The sequence below is a fragment of the Castor canadensis genome, chromosome 9 (genome assembly GCF_047511655.1).
Source record: "Castor canadensis chromosome 9, mCasCan1.hap1v2, whole genome shotgun sequence".
NCBI classification, from domain to species: Eukaryota; Metazoa; Chordata; class Mammalia; order Rodentia; family Castoridae; genus Castor; species Castor canadensis.
Window position 1 is genome coordinate 56,138,599 of NC_133394.1, and position 21,351 is coordinate 56,159,949.

The 21,351-nt window shown below is 34.6% G+C and overlaps 1 protein-coding gene across 1 annotated transcript in view; it reads right to left on the reverse strand.

The window, feature by feature from the left end:
• Nucleotides 1-646: 646 nt before the first annotated feature.
• Nucleotides 647-21,351, reverse strand: part of Adad1 (adenosine deaminase domain containing 1) — a 63,038-nt gene continuing 42,333 nt past the window's right edge. The window contains exons 10-12 of the mRNA XM_074041681.1: nucleotides 12,535-12,772; nucleotides 11,069-11,201; nucleotides 647-1,500 (exon numbers count right to left, since the gene is read on the reverse strand). Coding sequence (XP_073897782.1) covers nucleotides 1,387-1,500; nucleotides 11,069-11,201; nucleotides 12,535-12,772 — 485 coding nt within the window. The 3' untranslated portion in view covers nucleotides 647-1,386. The remainder of the gene's footprint in view (nucleotides 1,501-11,068; nucleotides 11,202-12,534; nucleotides 12,773-21,351) is intronic.

Sequence of the window (21,351 nt, forward strand, 5' to 3'; positions counted from 1 at the left end):
CTAAAAGAAGAATAGCCATGAATGTCAAGGGCCAAGACAAGGTAAAATATATCTTGTAATTTCAAAGGTATATTTACTATCAAAAAGAAGTAAAATAATAGAAATAAAGATTATAAAATTGTCATAAAATGAAACTGAACAGTAAAGAGACTGAAAAACAGTTAACAAGAAAACTGAAGTTGGAGAAATAAGCAAAAAATATCATAATTTACTGAAATGAAATTTATTAATATTTTTGTGCTTATATTTTATCCTGCTTAATCTATGAAAAAGGCAATTTCACAGGGCTAATCCTGGTATTACTAAATTGAGTCCAGACCACTGAAGGGCATCACTATGTCTTTCCAGAATGATTTCACTGCTCATCAACTGAACCCTACATACTTTTAGAATAAAACACAAAACAACCTACCTAAATCAATCTCCTCAAAGTTTATAATAGTTCACATAGGGTGGCTGTGCAAATCATAAACTTAGTAAATACATAATATAAGAGGGATGATCTCTGAGAAACAGTAAGTTTTAATGTATCTTTTATAGATGATCAAGGAATAGGGTGAAGACATTAAAGTACAGGATAAACTCACAATTTCACTAAAGATACATATCCCAACTCAAGAGTCTTTAAACTTTCCCCTTCCTTTGAATTACTGTATAAACAAATATAGATATGAAGCTAAACCATCTTCTATTTACCTACATATTAGAAATTCTTAGCAATCTAAATTATGAAGTATTAGATCACATGTGGTATGAGCAGATCCTATAGGACACTTAAAGGTGGGCTATCTTATTTAATGAATATGTGAAAATCCTTTATGAATCATAACTTATAAACTATATTCTAGCATAATTTTACATGTGCAGTTTATATTCATGAATTCATTTGATCTTAGAGATGATGTTTTAATTATTACTATCATCTGTCATGGTGATTGAAAAATATTACACACTCAAATGCTTTTTGAAGTAATCAGTAAGTGCATAAGAAATTTTTATTCTTGGCTTCCATTTTTAATTTAAAAATATTGAGTGAGATACTAGGACACAGTGTTGAATACTGTAGCTGTACAGATAAAATTTAAGGCAAAAACTTGTAAAGAATTCTCTTTTAAACTATAGAAATGGTAATGGCTTTATGTCTATAAAGATAACTGTAAAATATCTATATATGGAATCAGGTAATTTTTTTTCAAAGAAGGAAAGAAGTCCTAAGGTTTCAATGGAAGTTAACAAGAATATTTACAAATCTTAGCAATATCTGGATGCTACTATTACAAGACTGATTGTGAAAGCTGAAAACCTTCAATATTTAAAATAAACATTTTAATCAGTCAAATCACACAAAAAAATAAAAGATTTTTAATACGACAATGGATGTCTAATTCACATACTAAATTGCTCTATACAGGGAGATTTCACAATCCAGGAGCCATAGCCATGTTGCTGTAAGTAGGATTTCAATAAAGTTTTAGCTTCTTGATAGGATCCAGACATACACTAGAGAGAAAAAAAAACCAAATTGTATCAAATTAGCAGAATTTGACCTATGAAAACTAAGTGGCCTTAATATCAGCTTTGTATTTAAAAAATAACGAAATTCCTATTTTCTCATATTTATTTTTAAAGTTTTTATTCCCAACACTCCTACAAGCCAATTTTACTTCATTTAACATTTTTGAGACTGCACCACTGTTTTCTTTTGGTATTACTGGAGTTTGATCTCAGGACTCTTGTGCTTGCTATGCAGGAGGGCACTCTTGAGCGAAGTCTCCAGTTCCTTATTTAACCATTTTAATTAAAAAAGTAAACACATTCATCACAGAAAATTTTTAAAAAGCAAGAAACAGAAAAATTACCTATAATCCCAAAACTATATATAACTTAATATTTTGGAATTATTTTATTTTCTGTAAAGGAACATACAGATAAGCTTTTAAAATTTTACTTTAGCTGGGTGCACTAGTTAACAACTGTAATCCCAGCTAGGAAGTGGTATCATGAGGATCACACTTAAGAGGCCAGCACTGGCAAAAAGTTTGTGAAATCCCATCTCAACCAATAGCTGGGACATGGTAGTATGTGCCTGTCATCTCAGTTACATGGAAAGAATAGAACAGGAGGATCACAGTACAGCACAAACTGGGACCATGTTCCCTAATAACCAAATCAAAAGGGCTGGGAGTATGGTTCAAGTAGTAGAGTACCTGCCTAGCAACTTAAAATCCCAGTACTATCAAAAAACTCCACTTTTCCTGAAGCATAATTTATACACCATAAAACTTACCAGTTGTAAGGGTACGGTTGGATGATTTTTAGTAAATTTATTGAGGTGTGTAAATATACCACAGTCCAGTTATAAAACAAATCCATCACCGCTAAAATCTTCCAATGTGCTCACTTGTGGTCAATCTATATGCCTGTCTTCAGCCCCAGGCCCAGGCAACCACAAATCTTTCTGTCTCTAGAGTTTTGCTTGCTCTAGAAATTTCATATAAATGGATTAACGCAATATGTACCCTGGTTGTGTTAACTTTCTTTTTAATTTATTCATATTGTTTCATGCATCAGTAGTTTATTATTTCTGATTATATTCCATTGCATGGACATATCACATCTTGTTCACGCATTTATCAACTTATCAACATTTGCATCATTTACAGTTTTTGTCTATCAAAATGCCGCTATAAAGATTCACAAAGAATGTTTATGTGAATGTTAAATTTTGTTTCTCACACATACCAGTAGCAATGCTAGATCACATGGTAAGTATGTTTATCTCAGTAAAAAAACAAAACAAAAAACCACCGAACTTTTCCAAAGTAGTTTGCATCATTTTTTCATTCTCGCTGAAAATGCATGAGTTTCCCCACATTCTCAACAATGTCTTGGTATGATCAGTTTTTTGAATTTCAGCAGATGCAGTGGCTAAATTTCTCATCTCCCTAATGGTTAATGAGGCTGAGCACTTTAATGTGTTTTTTTGGTTGCATACGTGTATTTTCTTTGGCTCTTTTAAGAATTGGGTTATTTGCCTATTGAGTCATAAGAGTTGTTTATATATTGTGGATCTAAGTCCTTTATCAAGTTATGATTTACAAGTATGTTCTGTCTGTGGGCTATATTTTAATTTTCTTAATCGTTTATGGAAAGTAGTTTTTTATATTAGAGTCAATAATCAAGTTTTTCCTTGATAGATTGTTTTTGGTGCCAAATCTTAGAAAACTTTCCCTAAGAATGTAAATATTTCTCCACATTTTATTTAGAAAACATAACAGCATAGCTCTTATAAGTTGATCTATTTTGAATTAATTTTTGTGTGTGATTGACATAAGGATCTAAGCTGGGTTTTTGTTTACAACTTCTATGGTTTAGATCTGATTTGAGTTTGTCCTTCAAGGGCTCATGTGTTGGAATATTACTCCCCAGTGTGGTGATGTTAAGTAGAAATGTGACCTTTAAGAGTTAAGAGTCTAATGCGAGTTTATTAAGGATGCTGTAATCAGAAGGAATTGTTCTCTTAGGACCCTGGTTAGTTATCAGGCGATTGATGTGATAAAAGAACAAGCCTGTCCCTTCTCAAGCTACTTTGGTTTCCTGTCTTTTCACATGATCTCTCCTTCTCATATGTGCCTCCACCAAGATACTATCTGTTGTGATATGATTCAGCACAGGGAGTCCTCATTCAAGCCAGCATTATGTTGTTTTTCCAAAAATTTGAGCTAAATAGGCCTCTTTTGTATATAAGCTCCAAGCACTGGTATTTTGTTACAGTAATAGAAAATGGACTAATATACACACTATTCTGACACTATCTATTGAGACTATTCTTTCTCTCATTGAAATATATTGGCACTTTTGTACAAAATCAACTGGTCATGTGTATTTGAGTTTCTTCCTGTTCAGCTGGTCTATAAGTCTACCATGGTATCAATATTGTTTTTCTTACTCTTGATTTATACAGGCATATCTCATTTAATTGCGGTTTGCTTTACTTGGCTTACAGATACTATGCGTTTTACAAACTGAAGGTTTGTGGCAACGCTGCACAGGGCAAGCATTTGCAAACTTCATGTCTCTGTCACATTTTGTTAATTCTTGCAATATTTCAAAATTTTTCATTATGATTAGAAGTTGCAATGATCTGTGATCTTTGATGATATTACTGTAATTGTTTTGAGGTGCCATGAAATGCACCCATGTAAGACAGTGAAATAAATTGATAAATGCTGCACACGTTCTGCCTACTCCACTGACTGGCTGTATCCTTTATCTCACTCCCTATTTTCTAGACACAAAAATATTGAAATGAGGCAAATGATCTAAGTCTTCAAATGAAAGGAAGAGTCACATGTCCCTTACTTTAAAACAACACTAGAAATAATTAAGCTTAGTGAGGAAAGCACGTGAAACAACAACAAAAAGGCAAAAAACTAGGCATCTTGTACCACTCAGCTGTGCTGTGAATACAAAGGAAAAGTTCTTGAAGGACTACTCCAGCAAATGCACGAATGTTAAGAAAGCAAACCAGCCTGAATGCTGGCTGACAGGAAGAAAATTTCAGTGGTCTGAACAGATCACATTTTCTTAAACAAAAACCTAGTCCAGAGCAAGGCCCTAACTTTATGAAGGCTGAGAGCAGTGAGGAAGCTACAGCAGAAAATTTTGAATCTGGAAAAGAGTGGTTCATGAGGTTCAAAAAAAAAAAAAAAACAGAAGCCAAATCCATAACATGTAAGTATGGGATGAAACAAGTGCTAATGGAGAAGCAAAAGCAAATTATCCAGATCTAGTTATAAATGATGATTGTGACTACACTAAACAACAGATTTTTCAGTACAGATGAAACAACCTTGTATTAGAAGATGCCACTCAGGACTTCAAGAAAAGATGTGAATGCTTTGCTTAAAGCTTCAAAGGACAGGCTGACTGTTTTGGTAGGGCTAGCACAGCTACTTGACTTTATGTTGAAGCTAATGTCCATTTAACACTCTGACCATAAAATGGTCTTAGGAATTACACTAAATCTACTCTGCTTGTGGTTTATAAATGGAAGAACAAAGCCTGGGTGACAGCATGTATGTTTACAATATGGTTTACTACAGATTTTGAGCCTACTGTTGATACCTACTACTTAGGAAAAGAAAGGACTACTTTTAAAGTATCACTGTTCTTTGTCAATGTATCTGGTTGCCTAAAAGCTCTGATGGAGTTACAACAACATTAATGTGATTTTTATGCCTGATAACGCAACATCCATTGTGCAGCCCATAAATCAAGGAGTACTTCTGGTTTTCAGGGTTTATTATTTAAGAAACACATTTCTCTAGAGTCAAGGTCTTACAAGGTAGTCCAGGCTGGCCTTGTATTCACTATAGAGTACAAGCTGCCCTGAAACTTGCAATCCTGCTGCCTCCGCCACCTCAATGGTGGGATTACAGGTGTGTGTTACATGAATTTTTTTGAAGAGTTCAAGATTTCATTATAGTTAGTAGGTGTAGATGTGCAGAAATAGCAAGAGAATTATAATAGAAGTGGAGACCAGAAGATGTGACCAAATTGCTTCAATTTCATGATAAAAGCTAACAGATGAAAAATTGTGCTTATGATCACAGAATGTGATTTCTTGACATGGAATCTATTCCTGCTGAAGAAGCTATGAACATTGTTGAAATAACAAGGACATAGAGTATTATTTAATTTAGTTAATGAAGCAGTGGTAGTGTTTGAGAGGATTGACTCCAATTTCCAAAGTTCTATTTAGGATAAAATGCAATCAATGAATATCACATGCTACAGTATCACCTTTCATGAAGTATAAATTGATGTGACAAAATCCACTGCAATATTTTAAGAAATTCCCCCAGCACTGCCCCCCTTAGCAATCATTACTCTGAGTTTTCCAATCCATGAATGTGGTATACCTCTCTGTTGACTTAGGTTTTCTTTAATTTTCCTCTTTTTTTTTTAACCATTTCCAGTGTACAGGTCTTTTATTAAATTTATTCATTTCTTTGTGTGTGTGTGTGTTTGTGTGTTTGGGGCTATATAGATGAACTCTTACTCAATTTTATTTTATATTTCTAGAATATAGATATATTTCTATATTGATCTTATACTGTGATCTTGCTAAGTTCATATATGATCATAGTTATTTATTTTTCAGTATATTCCAAAAGAAAAATTTTACCTACAAAATTAAGTCATTTAAGAATTAGGGAAAAATAAATGAGGACACATTTTACTCTTTATTTCTAGTATGAATACCTTTTACCTCTTCCTTGATTTAATGCACTAACTAGGACAAACAGAACAATGTATACAAGTGGTGAGAGCCAACATTCTTTCCTTGTTACCCAATCTTGGGTGGTGCAGTTAATATTAATTCAATCTTTTACTATTAAGAATAACATCAGTATTAGGTTATTTATTGATCTTTTGAGCATCAACATCTGTATTGATGCTCTTAAGTTGAGGACACCACTTCCATTTCTTATTTGTTCAGCATTTTTATTGTGAATGGATGTTGGACTTTGTCAAATACATTTTGTACAACTTTTAAGATAATAATGTGGGTTTTGACCTTGAATTTATTTTAATGGTGCATTACATAAAATAACCTTCTAATATTAAATCAACCTTGCATTCTAGTATAAACACACAGAGTGTAACCTTTTTTTGTATTTGTATGTTACTGGATTTTGTTTGTTAGTATGTTGTGCTAAGAGTTTATATTGATAAGAGATATTGGTTTATAGTTTTCATTTTTAGTTGATTTTTGGTATCAGGGTAATACTGGCCTTGTAAAATGAATTAGGAAGTGTTCTCTATTTTTGAAAGAGATTTTGTAGGATTTGTATTATATTTTTATTATATTTGGTGGAATTTACCATTGAAGCCATATATGTGATATGTCCAGTATTTTATTTTGGAAAGAATTTTAGTTAATAATACAAATTTTCTAAACTGCTAAAGTTATTTGGACATTATATTTATTTTTGAGTTAGTTTTTGTAATTTGTCTTTCTGGCAAGTATCCATTCCATCAAACCTATCTAACATGTTGGCAAAAGAGGTTCTTTGAAAGCCTACAGAATAACTTTAGGTTCTTGAGAACTAGGTGATGACTCTTCTTTTATTTCAGATTTTGATAATTTGTGTTCTCACTTATTTTATTTTCTGTAAATCTAGTTAAAGGATTACTAAGTTTGTTGATTTTTTTCTGAAAAACCAACTTTTGACTGTCTTCTTTTTTTCTTCTAATATTTTGGTTTTAATTACACTGATTTCCATTCTTACCTAAGATAATTCCTCCCTTTTACTTACTTTTTTTTTTTTAATTTTAAAAATATTTTATTTTATTCATATGTGCATACAATGTTTGGGTCATTTCTCCCCCCTTCCCCCACCCCCCTCATGCTCCTCCCCCTCCCTCTCCCCCACTACCCCCTTGTTACCCAGCAGAAACTATTTTGCCTTTATCTCTAATTTTGTTGAAGAGAGAGTATAAGCAATAATAGGAAGGAACAAGGGTTTTTGCTAGTTGAGATAAGGATAGCTATACAGGGAGTTGACTCGAATTGATTCCCTGAGCATGTGTAATACCTTCTAAGTTAATTTTTCTTTTTTTTTTTTCTTTCATTTTTCTTTTATTATTCATATGTGCATACAAGGATTTTTGATCTTCTTTTTATATCTTCCTGAGGTTGGAAGCCCAAATAACTGATTTTAGCAGACTTTGTACACAAACACATTAATCTTGCACCATTTCTGATCAATCCATATGTGGGCGTATATGTAATGCTTCAGCCAGTTCTCAAGTATTACTTGACTTTTATTACTTACTGCACTTTCTTTAATCTCTTCTGTACATAAAAGTATAGTTTTTCAGTCAGCCAGAGAATGTAGAGATCTTATCCCAGCCTATCCTTGGCTCTTTGATTTTCAAAATCTTTCTGGTAAGCTGTTATTTGGTCTACTACTTGCTTTCAACCACAGCTATAACCTGTACCAGCCAAGTTACCTGTTTTCCCTATACATTTCCTGCCACGTTTGGCACTTTAAACTTTAAGAAACTTTAAGACAAAAACCACAAAATTTCATCTCCTGTCTTAAATAAAGTCTACCACCTTTTGGCAGCAGAAAATCTATGAAACTCTTTGAGGTAGCTTCATTCTTGCAAAACTACAGTTATTACCATTAAAACTAGAGAGGAATGACAGAAAATGGGGACAGCCTGGGGCCAGAAAAACATAAACCCTTTATTTTTATCCAAAATTACAGCAGTTTTTGAAAAATAAAACGTTATTTTGGCTGCCATTCATTAAATCCAGAGTAGTGAAAGGATGTTTTTGACAATCTCCCCCAATTTTATATTTGTTTTTACAGAGATCTGCAATCTATTTATGCCACCAAACTCAGAAATGATCTAGATAAACTTTTATACTTAAAAATATGTGGGTAATGTATATACACACAGCTGTAGTTAATGTAACTTTTTTATAGGTTAAAATTATAGCTTGACTATTAAGATGCTGATGCAATTAAGAAGCTTTCATACAATACTGTATTATTAAAATTAAAATTAGATCATTAAAAGAACATATATAATAATGATATGGACATACAGGTGTGTTTTACTGAATGAAAAAAGTTGAATTCTATATACAATGAATAGTCTAAAATAGAAATAAGGAAAATGATACCATCGACAACAGCTTCAAAAAATTAAAATACCTAGGAACAAACTTAACGAAGGAGGTGACCAACCTATACAATGAAAACTACAAGTCACTAAAGAAATCAATGAAGGCTTCAGAGAATGGAAAGACATCCCATGCTCATAGATCAGCAGAATCAATATTGTGAAAATGTCTCTACTACCAAAAGCAATCTGTATGTTCAGTGCAATCCCTATCTAAATTCCAATGACATTCTTCATTGAGGTAGAAAAGTCAATCTTAAAGTTCATATGGAAGCACAAAAGACCACAAATAGCCAATACCTGACTTCTAACTATCGTACAAAACCACGCTAATACAAACAGTATGGTAGTGGCACAAAAACAGAATAGGAGACCCTGAGACAAACTCATGCAACTACAGCCATCTGATTTTTGACAAAGGTGCCCAAAATATGCACTGCAGAAAAGATAGCCTCTTCAACAAATGGTCCTGGGAAAACTGGATTGCCACCTGCAGAAGACTGAAACTAGATCCCAGTCTCTCACCTTGTATAAATATCAATTCAAAATAGATTAAAGATGGTAATGTAAGATCTGAAACAAAGAAATTAATCCAGAAAAAAATAGGGAGCTCATTAGACCACACAGGTAATAACTTTATGAATGGAAGTCCAGTAGCTCAGCAATTAAAAGAAGTACTGACTATACTAAACTTAAAAGTTTCTGCACAGCAAAGGAAATAGTCACCAGATTCAAGAGACAGTCTACAGAGTGGGAGAAAATCTTTACCAGCTATACATCTGACAGAATATAAGGGAGTTTAAAAAACTAACCTCTCAAAGAACCAACAGCCCACTGAATAAATGGGCCAATAAAATGAACAGACAATTCTCAAAAGAAGTATAAATGGCCAATAAACATATGAAGAAATGCTCAATATCCTTGGCCATAAAGGAAATATAAATCAAAGCTACACTGAGATTCTACCTCACCCCAGTCAAAATGGCAATTGCCAATAACAAAAACAACAAAAAATACTGATGAGGATGTGGGGGAAAAGCAACACTTACAAACTGTTTGTGGAAATGTAAATTAGTGTCACTACTATGGAAAACAATATGCAGGTCCCTCAAAAACTAAAAACAGAACTACCATGTAGTGATACCACTCCTAGGCATATATCTGAAAGAATGTATGTACTCCAGGATGATAGAGCCATCTGCACACCCATGTTTACTGCAGCACTGTTTACAACAGCCAAGCTTTAGAAACTGCCAAGATGTCCCACAAATGATGAATGGATTAAGAAAATATATATATATATCACACATACATACATATACATACACATACAATGGAGTTTTATTCACCCATAAACAAGAATGAAATTGTGTTATTTGAAGGTAACTGGATGGAATTGGAGAACTTCATGTTAAGTGAAGTAAGCCAAGCTCAAAAAATCAAAGATTGCCTGTTTTCTCTCATAGGTGGTAACCAGACTTGTAAGTTAAATGTATACATAGAAACATATATATCATATACGAGATGAATAGATAGTGACAGAACAAAATTGTATAAATGAATCTGTCTGAAGGGGTTCCAGGAGGTGGGAGAGATAAAAAATGTTAGGAATGAAAAATACTGAAACAACCCACCTATATAGGAATATAATGCACTGTACAGTAAGCTGTTGAACATTAGGGGAGCATGGTGATAGAGAACAAGTAAGTAATGGCGGGGAGGAGGTATATGATAAAAGCATAATATTTACAGACACTAAGCACCCAGGAGAAACCCCCTGGGACTGTCAATAAATACTTAATTTAAAAAATTAAGGGCATTAGGGAAAAATACTTTTCTGGGGTGGGTACCAGTGGAGAGGGGTGGGAACAAAGGTAAGGGGGAGTGAAGGGGAATATGGTGACTATATTTCATATCCATATATACAAATAGAAGAATGAAACCTGGGAGAAGAGGGGAAGATGGAGAATGATGGAGGGGGTAAATCTAACTGAGATATAGCATAAGCACATATGTAAATATCACAATTTATCCCCCCATACAACTATTATATGCTAATAAAATCATTAGAAAACATACCATACATAATATATTTTAGTACCTTAAAATATATACATACATGAGAAGAAGCTAAAATAATATTCTTATATTAAAATATTAAGGCTGGTCTCAGTGGCTCACCTCTGTGATCCCAGCTAAGGGCAAGGCAGAGATCAAGAGCATGGTGGTTTGAGGCCAACCTAGGTAAAAAGTTAGTGAGACCCCATCTCAATCAATGAGCCCCCCATGGTGATGTGTGAGACAAGTGCAAGGCTCTGAGTTCAAATTCCAGTACTACCAAAAAAAAAAGAAAAATGTATCTTACCTTGGCTGCATGATATGTACTAGCTTCCAGTAAATCATCTTTTTTAGCTTCTTTGGCAAGCAGATTAAATCGACTTAGCATTGCAGCCTTACAAAGCCGACTTGCCATTGACACACCACTTTTAAATGGGGAACTAAAATAGAAACAAGTGAAACATTCAGTATCCATTAATGATAAATTTTGTCAATTATAGTGATTAAAATAAGTCTACAAATATTTATTGATCCCAATTACATGTAATGAATGTAGTGAGACTTTTTTAATATAAAAAAGCATTGTAGATACTTATTTTCCGAAGCTAATTTATCTTACAGTTTAAATTTAGTACAGTATTAAACACCTTAATGTAAGATCAGAAATTGAAATTACTCCAGCAAAAAATAGGGAATACATTGGTTCATATAGGTAAAGGTAGTAACTTTATCAACAGAACTCCAATAACTCAGGAATTAAGAGAAAAGATCTACAAATTAACTAATTGGCATTAACATAGTAAGGTTTTCACATACAGCAAAGACACCATTCTCTGCTTTTAATTCACATGGTACTATACTGGGAAAACCCATAGCCAGTACAAAATGGGATTGCATGAAACTAAAAAGCATCTGCACAGCAAAGGAAATGGTCACCAGGCTGAAAAGACAGCCTATAGAATGGTAGAAAATATTTGCCAGCTATTCATCTTACAAAGGATTAATAACCAGACTATCCACAGAGCTCAAAAAACAAACTTCACAAAGAATCAAACCAACTGAATAAATAGGCAAATGAACTGAAAAGACAATTCTCAAAAGTAGTAGTACAAATAGCCAATAAATACATGAAGAAATGCAAATCAGAATGACATTTGATATTCTACCTTACTTCAGTCAGAATGGCTATCATCAATAACACACACAACAAATGCTGGTGAGGATGCAGGGGAAAAATTAACTCTTATACATTGTTGGTGGTAATGTAAATTAGTGCAACCACTATGGAAAGCAGTAAGGAGGTTCTTCAAAAAACTGAAAATAGAACTACCATAGTATCCAGCTGTACCACCCTGTGCATATACACGAAGTAATGTGCTTCAGGATACAATAGACACTTGCACACCCATTTTTATTGCAGTACTATTCACAATAGTGGCAACAGCCCAGATTCTCCACAATTAATGAATGGATTAAGAAAATGTAGTATATATACACAGTTGAGTATTATTCTGCTATAAGGAAGACTCCTTGGGTTTGAATGCTGGCTTCTCCACTTATTATGTAAATTCAGTAAACTATTCAACTTCTCCACAACTGTTTTCTCAACAGAAAAAAAATGTTTTTAATTAGTATGATGCCTATAACATAGAAACACTCAACAATAATTATTGTCTGGAATTCAATAAATAGTATGCAAAAAAGGTAGAAGAAAAACTGTAATAAAATGCCTTTGTTTAATAAATGATTTTTAAAGAAATTAGTAATTACAACCTTTCAGTGATCTTGCCACTTAGGCCATCCACAATTTCCAAAGAAATATCTCCTTGTGCCCAATTCATACTCAGGGATTTATAGTCCAAGTTTATTTGAAGTGGATATGCAGAAGGTACTAAGCTAATGTGAGGTCTGTTGACCAAGTAAAACATTGGAAGTTTTGAAGTGAGTGCATCATCAACACGTTGGTTTACCGCAATTTCTAAGCCTCTAGTGTCACTGCAGTTCCCATCACCTAGAAAGCAAAAACAAAACAAACCCTCAGAAATTCAGTATCAAAAGACTGTATTAAAAAAGAAAGACTAAAGAATAGAAATAAGTAACTGGAAATAATCCAAAACTGATTCTCTATCCTTTTTTTAACCTTTTCTTTCCTGGCTCTACACTATCTCAGCAGCTACTTCTTTGTGTTTTACCAGAACCAGAAAAAGGCAGAATTTCCTTCCAAAAAAGATTCTTAAAGCCCAGTGCTGGTGGCTCACACCTGTAGTGGTACAACTCAGGAAGCAGCGATCAGGAAGATCGCAATACAAAGCTACCACGGACGAATGGCTCACAAGACCCTATATTTAAAACACTCAACATAATAAAGGGCTGGCAGAGTGACTCAAGTGGTAAAGGGCCTGCCTAGCAAGTGTGAGGCCCTGAGTTCAATTCCTGGTACCACCAAAAAAAAAAGACGCAGACAGAAAATACTGAAGTTGAGAGACCAAGGGTCTACGTGATAGACCCTTGAACTTTGAGCTCTTGGGTTTGTGACAGCAAGGGTTGGGGAACCTGCCTTCTTCACCAAAATATTGCCAATTCATAGGCAAACTAACTTACAACAACAAACCTTTAAATAAACTTTTTATAGTACATAATGGCCCAAGAAGTCAGGGAACTGCAACTGCTGGATGCCACACCAGTATGCTAGAGTGTTTTTTCCTTTTCATTTTTCTTTTTTTCTTCTCTCCGAAAAGCAAAAACTCAATGCAGAGAACTGTAGAATGAGTTCTGAAAGCACTTGGGTTGTCCCAGACCCACCAAAATTCATGGACGTGGAATCTCTGATTGTTACCTGACTGGGACCAGGGCTGCAGACTCCGGATACCACCAAGGGAAACTACAACTCTTTCAGATGAGCATGCTGCACTATCTGCTCTGGAGGAAATCACAGTCCAGTGCACCTTGCAGGCAGATTGCACCTCTCGTGGACAAAGCTACTGGCCTAATAAACAGAGGGAAAATTCCAGCTCCCCCAGTAGGGGATGGGTAACCCAGCGGGACTTTCTCTATAAATTGCTGGGCTGTCCAGCCTGTATGGGGGAGGGGTGCCCCAGTGCCAGCTTGGGGAAAATAACACATTTGACCATCTTGGAGAAATGGTAGTGAACTGAAACTAAATGCCTTCCCAGAAAAGAGCATTCAAACAAACAGCTCAATTCCAGATCCCAGGCTTGCCCTGTTGGTGGAAGTGGATAGACACTGCTCAGATATTAGCTCCTGGCAGGACCACTTTGGAGAACTTGCTTACTCAAACAAGCTGATATAGATGACCCATCCACCAAGAACCTGGGTTTAAACACCTTGAGTGGAACACCCCAAAAACCTACCCAGTAGAGAGGGGCATCATGGATTGTCACACAGATGAGTATTATCAACCCTAAGAAGAGACAGCACCTGGATTAGAAATCAGAGGGAAAAGCCCAGTGCACTTACTGAACTCAAGAGGAAACCCACTCCTTTTCATAAGAAGGAACAAATTTTGGAATATATGTATATATATATGTGTGTATATATATGTATCTATATGTGTGTATAATTCATATATGTATATACGCATGAATTTTTGTTAATCTTTTCCCATTCTCTTGAAATTTTAATTTGCTTAGCCCTCTCTTGTTCTACCTTCTTTTTCTCCTGATTTTTTCTTTCTTCTTTTTCTTCTTTCCCTCTCCTTATGTTCTGCTCCTCCCCATTTCCCTCACCCCACTGTCCCTATCTCCTCTGCACTAACCACTCACTGTGCAGTCTATTATACTACCTTCACATATTACTCACATCCTTTCTATCTCTCTGCAATCCCTAATAGCACTCTCCTCCACAACCACTGAACTACACATTTACACACATCCTAGGACCTTACTACTCCATAGCCCCCATACCCCATACCACTTCTACACCATGCTGTATCCTCCTCCCTGTCTCCTCTTCCACCCCCATCATTTTAATTACCTAATAAACACCTGTTATTTCTCCAATACTCTCTGTTTATAGGGTTTTATATGCTGTGTAAATAACTGGCTTGGCATTACATCTGTGAATCTGTTATTGCTAAGTTATACCTCCAGGTCAGTGAACAAAATAATATAACAACCTAGCTAACAACTAAACTAGCCAAAGCACAGAAATTAAGTTAAGGGAAAGATAACAGGTGATTAAAACCTCCAAACAAATAATCAAATAATGATTTCAAATAATCAACAACACATGAGAAAATCTCAAAATAGAAACATAGGAAATAAAAGAAGTCTTGGGAATATGACTCCTCAAAAGGTTAACAATCACACAATAGAGGGTTTGACAGAGAGTGAACAGGATGAATCCTCAGATGCTGAGGTCAGAAGGATGATGATAAGAATGCTTAATGAGCTTAAAGAGGACGTACAAAAACAACTCAATGAACCCAAAGGATTTCAACGAACACCAAAATGAAACCATAGAAAGTTTTAAAAAAGAAATAAAATAAGGAAGGAGTATAAGATGTGAAAGAGGAACTTAACAAAGATATGGAAAATCTCAAAAAAAAAAAAAGAATCAAACAGAAAACCTGGGAACAAAAGGTTCCTTAAATCAAGTAAAAAGTACAGTTGAAAACCACTCCAGCAGACTGTCTCTACCCTGCAAAAGGAGCCTGTGCTTAAACATCTTAAGTGGAACTCACCCAAAACGTTTCTGGTAGAGAGGGACACCACCAATTGCCACCCAGCCAGCATATCTATCCTAAGGAGGGGTGAGACCCAGAAAAAGCCCCTGTCTATAGGGAAAACATCCAGAATAAGAGCAGCAGACTAAAACCTGAGGATTACAAATTGGAGAGGAGTGCCCAGTGCATTTACTGAATACAGAGGAAATCCATTTCTCGGCACAAGGAAGAAATATGAACTATATATAATCTCTTTTTCCATTCTGTTGAAATTTTAATTTGCCTAGCCATCTTTTGTTACATTTATTTTCTCTCCTCCACATTTGTTCTTTTTTTTCTTCCTTCTCTCTCCTATCTTCCTCTCCTCTGCTCCCTTCCCCTCCACTGTTTCTATTTCCTCTGCATAAACCAATCACAGAGTAGTCTATTATACTAACTTTATATATTACTCCCATCCTTTGTATCCTTCTGGAGACTCTGAAAATAATACCCTCCCTCACAATAACTAAATTTTACCTTTACACACATTAGGGCTTAATTACCCTATAGTCCCCATATCTCATACCTCTTACCTCTTATCCCCCTCCTCTCCTCATCCCTCCTCCTTCTTGTCTCTCTTCTATTCCGATCATTTTTATTACATAAGTATTAGTCTCTATGCAAACAACTTCTATTTCCTCACTACACCCCCCATTTAGAGATAATACTGCCAAAGGTATTATATACCATCTAAATACCGAGTTTAGCATTGAATCTGTGAATCTGTATTGCTAGGTTATACCTCCTGTCAATGAACAGAAAGTACACAACCAAGTTAGCCAAAGATAGAAATTAAGTCAAGGGAAAGATAACAGATGATTAAAATTCAAACAACTGATCAACAAAACATGAACAAATTGCAAAATAGAGGCATGAGGAACAGGAAAAGAGAGGGGACTATGACTCCTCAAAAGGCTAACAATCACAAAATAGAGGATTTGGTAGAAAGTGAGTGGGATGGAACCTGTTTCTGAGGTCAAAAGAATGATTAAGAATTTTTAAGGAGCTTAGAGGACATGCAAAAACAACTCAGTGGGAAGACACAACTAAGTGAACTCAAAGAGGATTTAAACAAACATTAGAATGAAATCAAGAATACTATTTTTAAAAAAGATAAATGAAATAAAGAAGGAAATAAAAATGTAAAAAAGGAACTTAATAAAAATATGTAAAGTCTAAAAAAAGAATCAAACAAATCCTGGAAACAAGTAAAACCAAATTAAATCAAGTAAAAATTACACTTGAAAGCCACTCCAGTAGACTGGAACAAGTGGAAGATGAAATTTCAGCACCTGAAAACAAAATAGATATTAAAGAAAAAACAGAATACATAGAGAAAAGATTGCAGAGTTGTGAAAGGAATATGCAGGAACACTGAAACACTGTCAAAAGACCAAATCTATGAATCATGGGCATTGAAGAAGGACAAGAGGTATAGGAAACATAACACCAAAATAGCAGCAGAAAACTTCTCAAATCCCAAGAAAGAGATGTCCATCTAGACACAGGAAATCTTTAGGACACCAAAGAGACATGACCAAAACAGAACATATCCATGGCATATTTAAATGTTAAATGTTAAAATAATTAGCACAAAGAACAAAGAAAGAACATTGAAGGCCGTAACAGAGAAAAATCAAATAACAGGTTAACCCATCAAAATAAAAGATCTCTCAAGAGAAACATTAAGAGCAAGAAAGTCATGGAGTGAGGTAATAAAAGAAATTAAAACAGTTTCGAACCTAGGATACTCTTTCCAGCAAAGCTATCTTCTATAACTGAAGGATAAATAAAAACTTTTCATGATAAAGAGAAATAAAAACAATGCATAAACAATCAGTACTCCTGAAGATACTCAAAGGAATCCTATGCATAGATGATGAAAATAAACATGGCCATGACAGGATGAGAATTACTAAACCTCAAGAGAAGAGCAGACAAGTAATTACAGAGTAGCATATAATCAATTGCACATGCACAAACCCTTATACACACAAAACAAAAACAAACAAAAAGTCAAGAATCACCTTATAGAACCCTTAATATTAACATGAAATGTTAATGTCCTCAACTCCACCCTCAAAAGACGTCTGTTGGCAAGTTGGATTAAAAAAGGAAAGGACCCAACAATTTAGTGTTTATAAGAGACCTACCTCACAAACAGAAACAAACACTGACTTAGGGTGAAAGGGTGGAAAAAGATTTATCAAGCTAATGGTCCCTGAAAACAAACAGGAGTCACTATACTTAAAGTAGACTTCAAACCTAAATTAATTAGAAGAGACAAAGAATGTCACTTCATACAAATAAAAGGAGCAATACATTAAGAGGTAATAATTGCTAACTTATATGCACCCCATGTTGGTACTCTCAACTTCATTGAGTGGACTTAAAAACACAGATGGAACCCAATATAATGATAGTGGCAGACTTCAGTACTCCTCTATCACCAACAGATAGGTCATCCAACAATAACAACAAAGAAAACTCGACAAAGAAACTTTAGAATTGAATGACACCATAGATCAAATGAACCTGACATATGTCTACAGGATATTTCATGCTGCAACACCACAATATACATTCTTCTCAGCTGCCCATGAAACTTTCCACAAAATAGATCATATTTTAGGCCCAAAGCAAGTCTTAACAAATATAAGAAAAATGAAAACACCCCCTGGCAAACTGTCTGACTACAACTAGAACCCAACAATGAAAGAAACAACAGAAAATACTCAAACTCCTGGAGACTGAATAACATGTTACTCCATGATCAGAGGTTAATTGAAGAAGTAAGGGCAGAAATCAAAGAGTTCCTGGAATTTAATGAAAATGAAAGCATGCCTACCAGAAGCTCTGAGACACAGCAAAGGCAGTGCTAAGAGGAAGTTTATAGCCATGATATATATATATCATATAGGTAGGTCTCTTATATATGTGTGTATATATAAACAGAAAGATCTCAAATAAATAACATATTCTGTATCTCAAACTGCTAGAAAAACAAGAACAAGATAAACCCAAAACTAAGAGGAGAGAAATAATAAAAAAGGGAGGTGGGAACAAAAATCAACAAAATAGAAACCAAAACACAATACAAAGAATCAACAAAACAAGAAGCTGGTTCTTTGAAAAGAAAATAAGGTTGATAAACCCCTAGCAAATATGACTAAAATGTGAAGGGAGATTACCAAAATTAATAAAATTATAAATGAAAAAGAGACTTCACAACAAACACCATGGAAATCCAAGGATAATTAGGGATTATTTGGAAGACTATACTCAAATAAATTGGAAAACCTAGAAGAAAAGAAATAGACAAATCTAGACACATATGAGCAGCCAAAATTGAACCAAGAGAATATAAATCACCTAAATAGATCTATGACAAGCAATGAAATTGAAGCAACAATAGTCTCCCAAAAAAGAAAAGTCCAGGACCTGATGGATTCAGTGCTGAATTCTACCACAACTTTAAAGAAGCACTAATACCAACACTTCTCAGGCTTTTCCATGAAATGGAAAGGGAAGAAATACACCCAAAATCATTGTATGAAACCAGTATTACATTCATCTCAAACTGGGAGAAGTACACAGTAACAAAAAAAGGGAATTATAAACCAATCTCGTTAATGAACTTAGACATAAAGCTTCTCAACAAAATATGGACAAACAGAATTCAACAACATATCAAAGAGATCACACACCATGATCAAGTTGGTTTCATCCCAGGGATGCATGGATGGTTCAACATACTCAAATCATTAAATGTAATACTGCATATTAACAGAATAAAAGACCAAAAATATATGATCATCTCAACAACAGGTGCAGAAAGAGCCCTTAATAAAATTCAACATCCTTTTATGATAAAAGCTCTGATGAAACTAGGAACAGAATAAATGTATCTCAACATAATAAAAGATATATACTACAAGCCTATAGCCAAAAACAGAGTCAAATGAAAAACACTACAGCCTTGTCCTCTAAAGTCCATGAGACAGGGGTCTCTACTCTCTCCATTTTTATTCAACACAGTCATGGAATTCCTAGTTAGAGAAATTAAACAGAAAGAAAATATAAAAGGAATTCAAGTAAGAAAGGAAGAAGTCAACTATTCCTCTTTGCAGGTCTCATGATCTTATACCTAAAAGACCCAGAAAACTCCACCAAAAAACTCCTAGACATCATAATCACCTTCCACAAAGTAGCAGGACACAAAATCAATTTACCAAAATCAGTAGCCTTTCTATACACCAACAATGAACAGACTGAAAAAGAATATAGGAAAACAATTCTATTGAGAATTGTCTCAAAATAACACCTAGGAATAAACAACTTAACAAAGGAAGTGAAAAGCCTCTACCATGAAAACTATAAACCACTAAAGAAAGAAATCTAAGAAGACTATAGAAGATGGGAAGATCTCCCATGGCATGGATTGGCAGAATCAATATTGCAAAATGGCTATATTAAAATGTAATCTACACGTTCAATGCAATCATTATCAAAATTCCACTGACGTTCATCACAGAGATTGAAAAATTACCTACAATTTGTATTGAGCACAAAAGACCATGACTACCCAAGGCAATACTGAGCATAAAGGGCAATGCTGGAGGTATCACATTATCAGACTTCAAACTATACTACAGAGCCATAGCAATAAAAACAGCATGGTGCTGGCACAAAAACAGACACGAAGACCGATGGAACATAATAGAAGACCCAGATATGAATCCACACAGCTTTGCTCATCTGACTTTTGACAAACTCACCCAAAACATATGATAGAGAAGAGACATCCTCTTCAACAAATGTTGCTGGAAATTGGGTATGTACATACAGAAAACTGAAATTAGGTTGATGTCTTTCACCCTGTAGAAGTATCAACTCAAAGTGGACTGTGGACCTTAATTAATATAAGACCTGAACCTTTTGAGGCTAGTTCAGAAAAAAGCAGGGAATACACTGGAACTAACAGGCATAGGCAATGACTTCCTAAACAACTTAAATGGCACAGCAACTAAGAGAAGGGATTGACAAATAGGACCACATGAAACTAAAAAGTTTCTGCATAACAAAATAAACAGTCACCAGATTGAAGAGGCAACCCACAAAATAGAAATTTTTGCCAGCCATTCATCAGACAAGAGAGTAATAACCAGAATATACAGGGAGATAAAAAAAACTAAACACTCCCAAAAATCAATGACCCAATGAAAAGATAAGCAAATGATCTGAACAGAGATTTTTCAAAGGAGGAAGTCCAAATGTCCAAAAAACACATGAGGAAATGCTCAACATCCCTAGCCATAAAGGAAATGCAAATCAAAATTATGTTAAGATTCTACCACACTCCTGTTAGAATGGCTATCATCAAGAACACAAAACAACAACAAATGTTGGTGAGGATGTGTAGGATCCTTCCTACACTGTGAGTGAAAGTAGAAAAACAGAGGGGATGAATCAATTCCAGTTATAATACAAATATACATGGAAATGTCACAGTGAAGCTCCCTATATCTTAAACAAAAATGTCTTTCAAAAACAGAGGTCAGGAAGGTAAAACTGGTTCTGTCTAGTGGTGTGTAACAGTAGGAGGGGCAAGGATATAAGAAAAGTTGCAGGAAGGTGAATATGGTGGAAATATGTACTCATGTATGAAAATGGAAAAATGAAACCTGTTGAAACTATTCGAGGAATGAGGAGATGGTAGATAAAGGACTATGATGGAGGAGGTAAACTGAACTATGATATGCTGTAAGAACTTTTGCAAATGTCAAAATATATCCCCAGTACAATAATAAAATATAAAAAATTTAAAATTTTTTAAAAAATGAGTAAAAGAGCCAGTGCTAACCCAG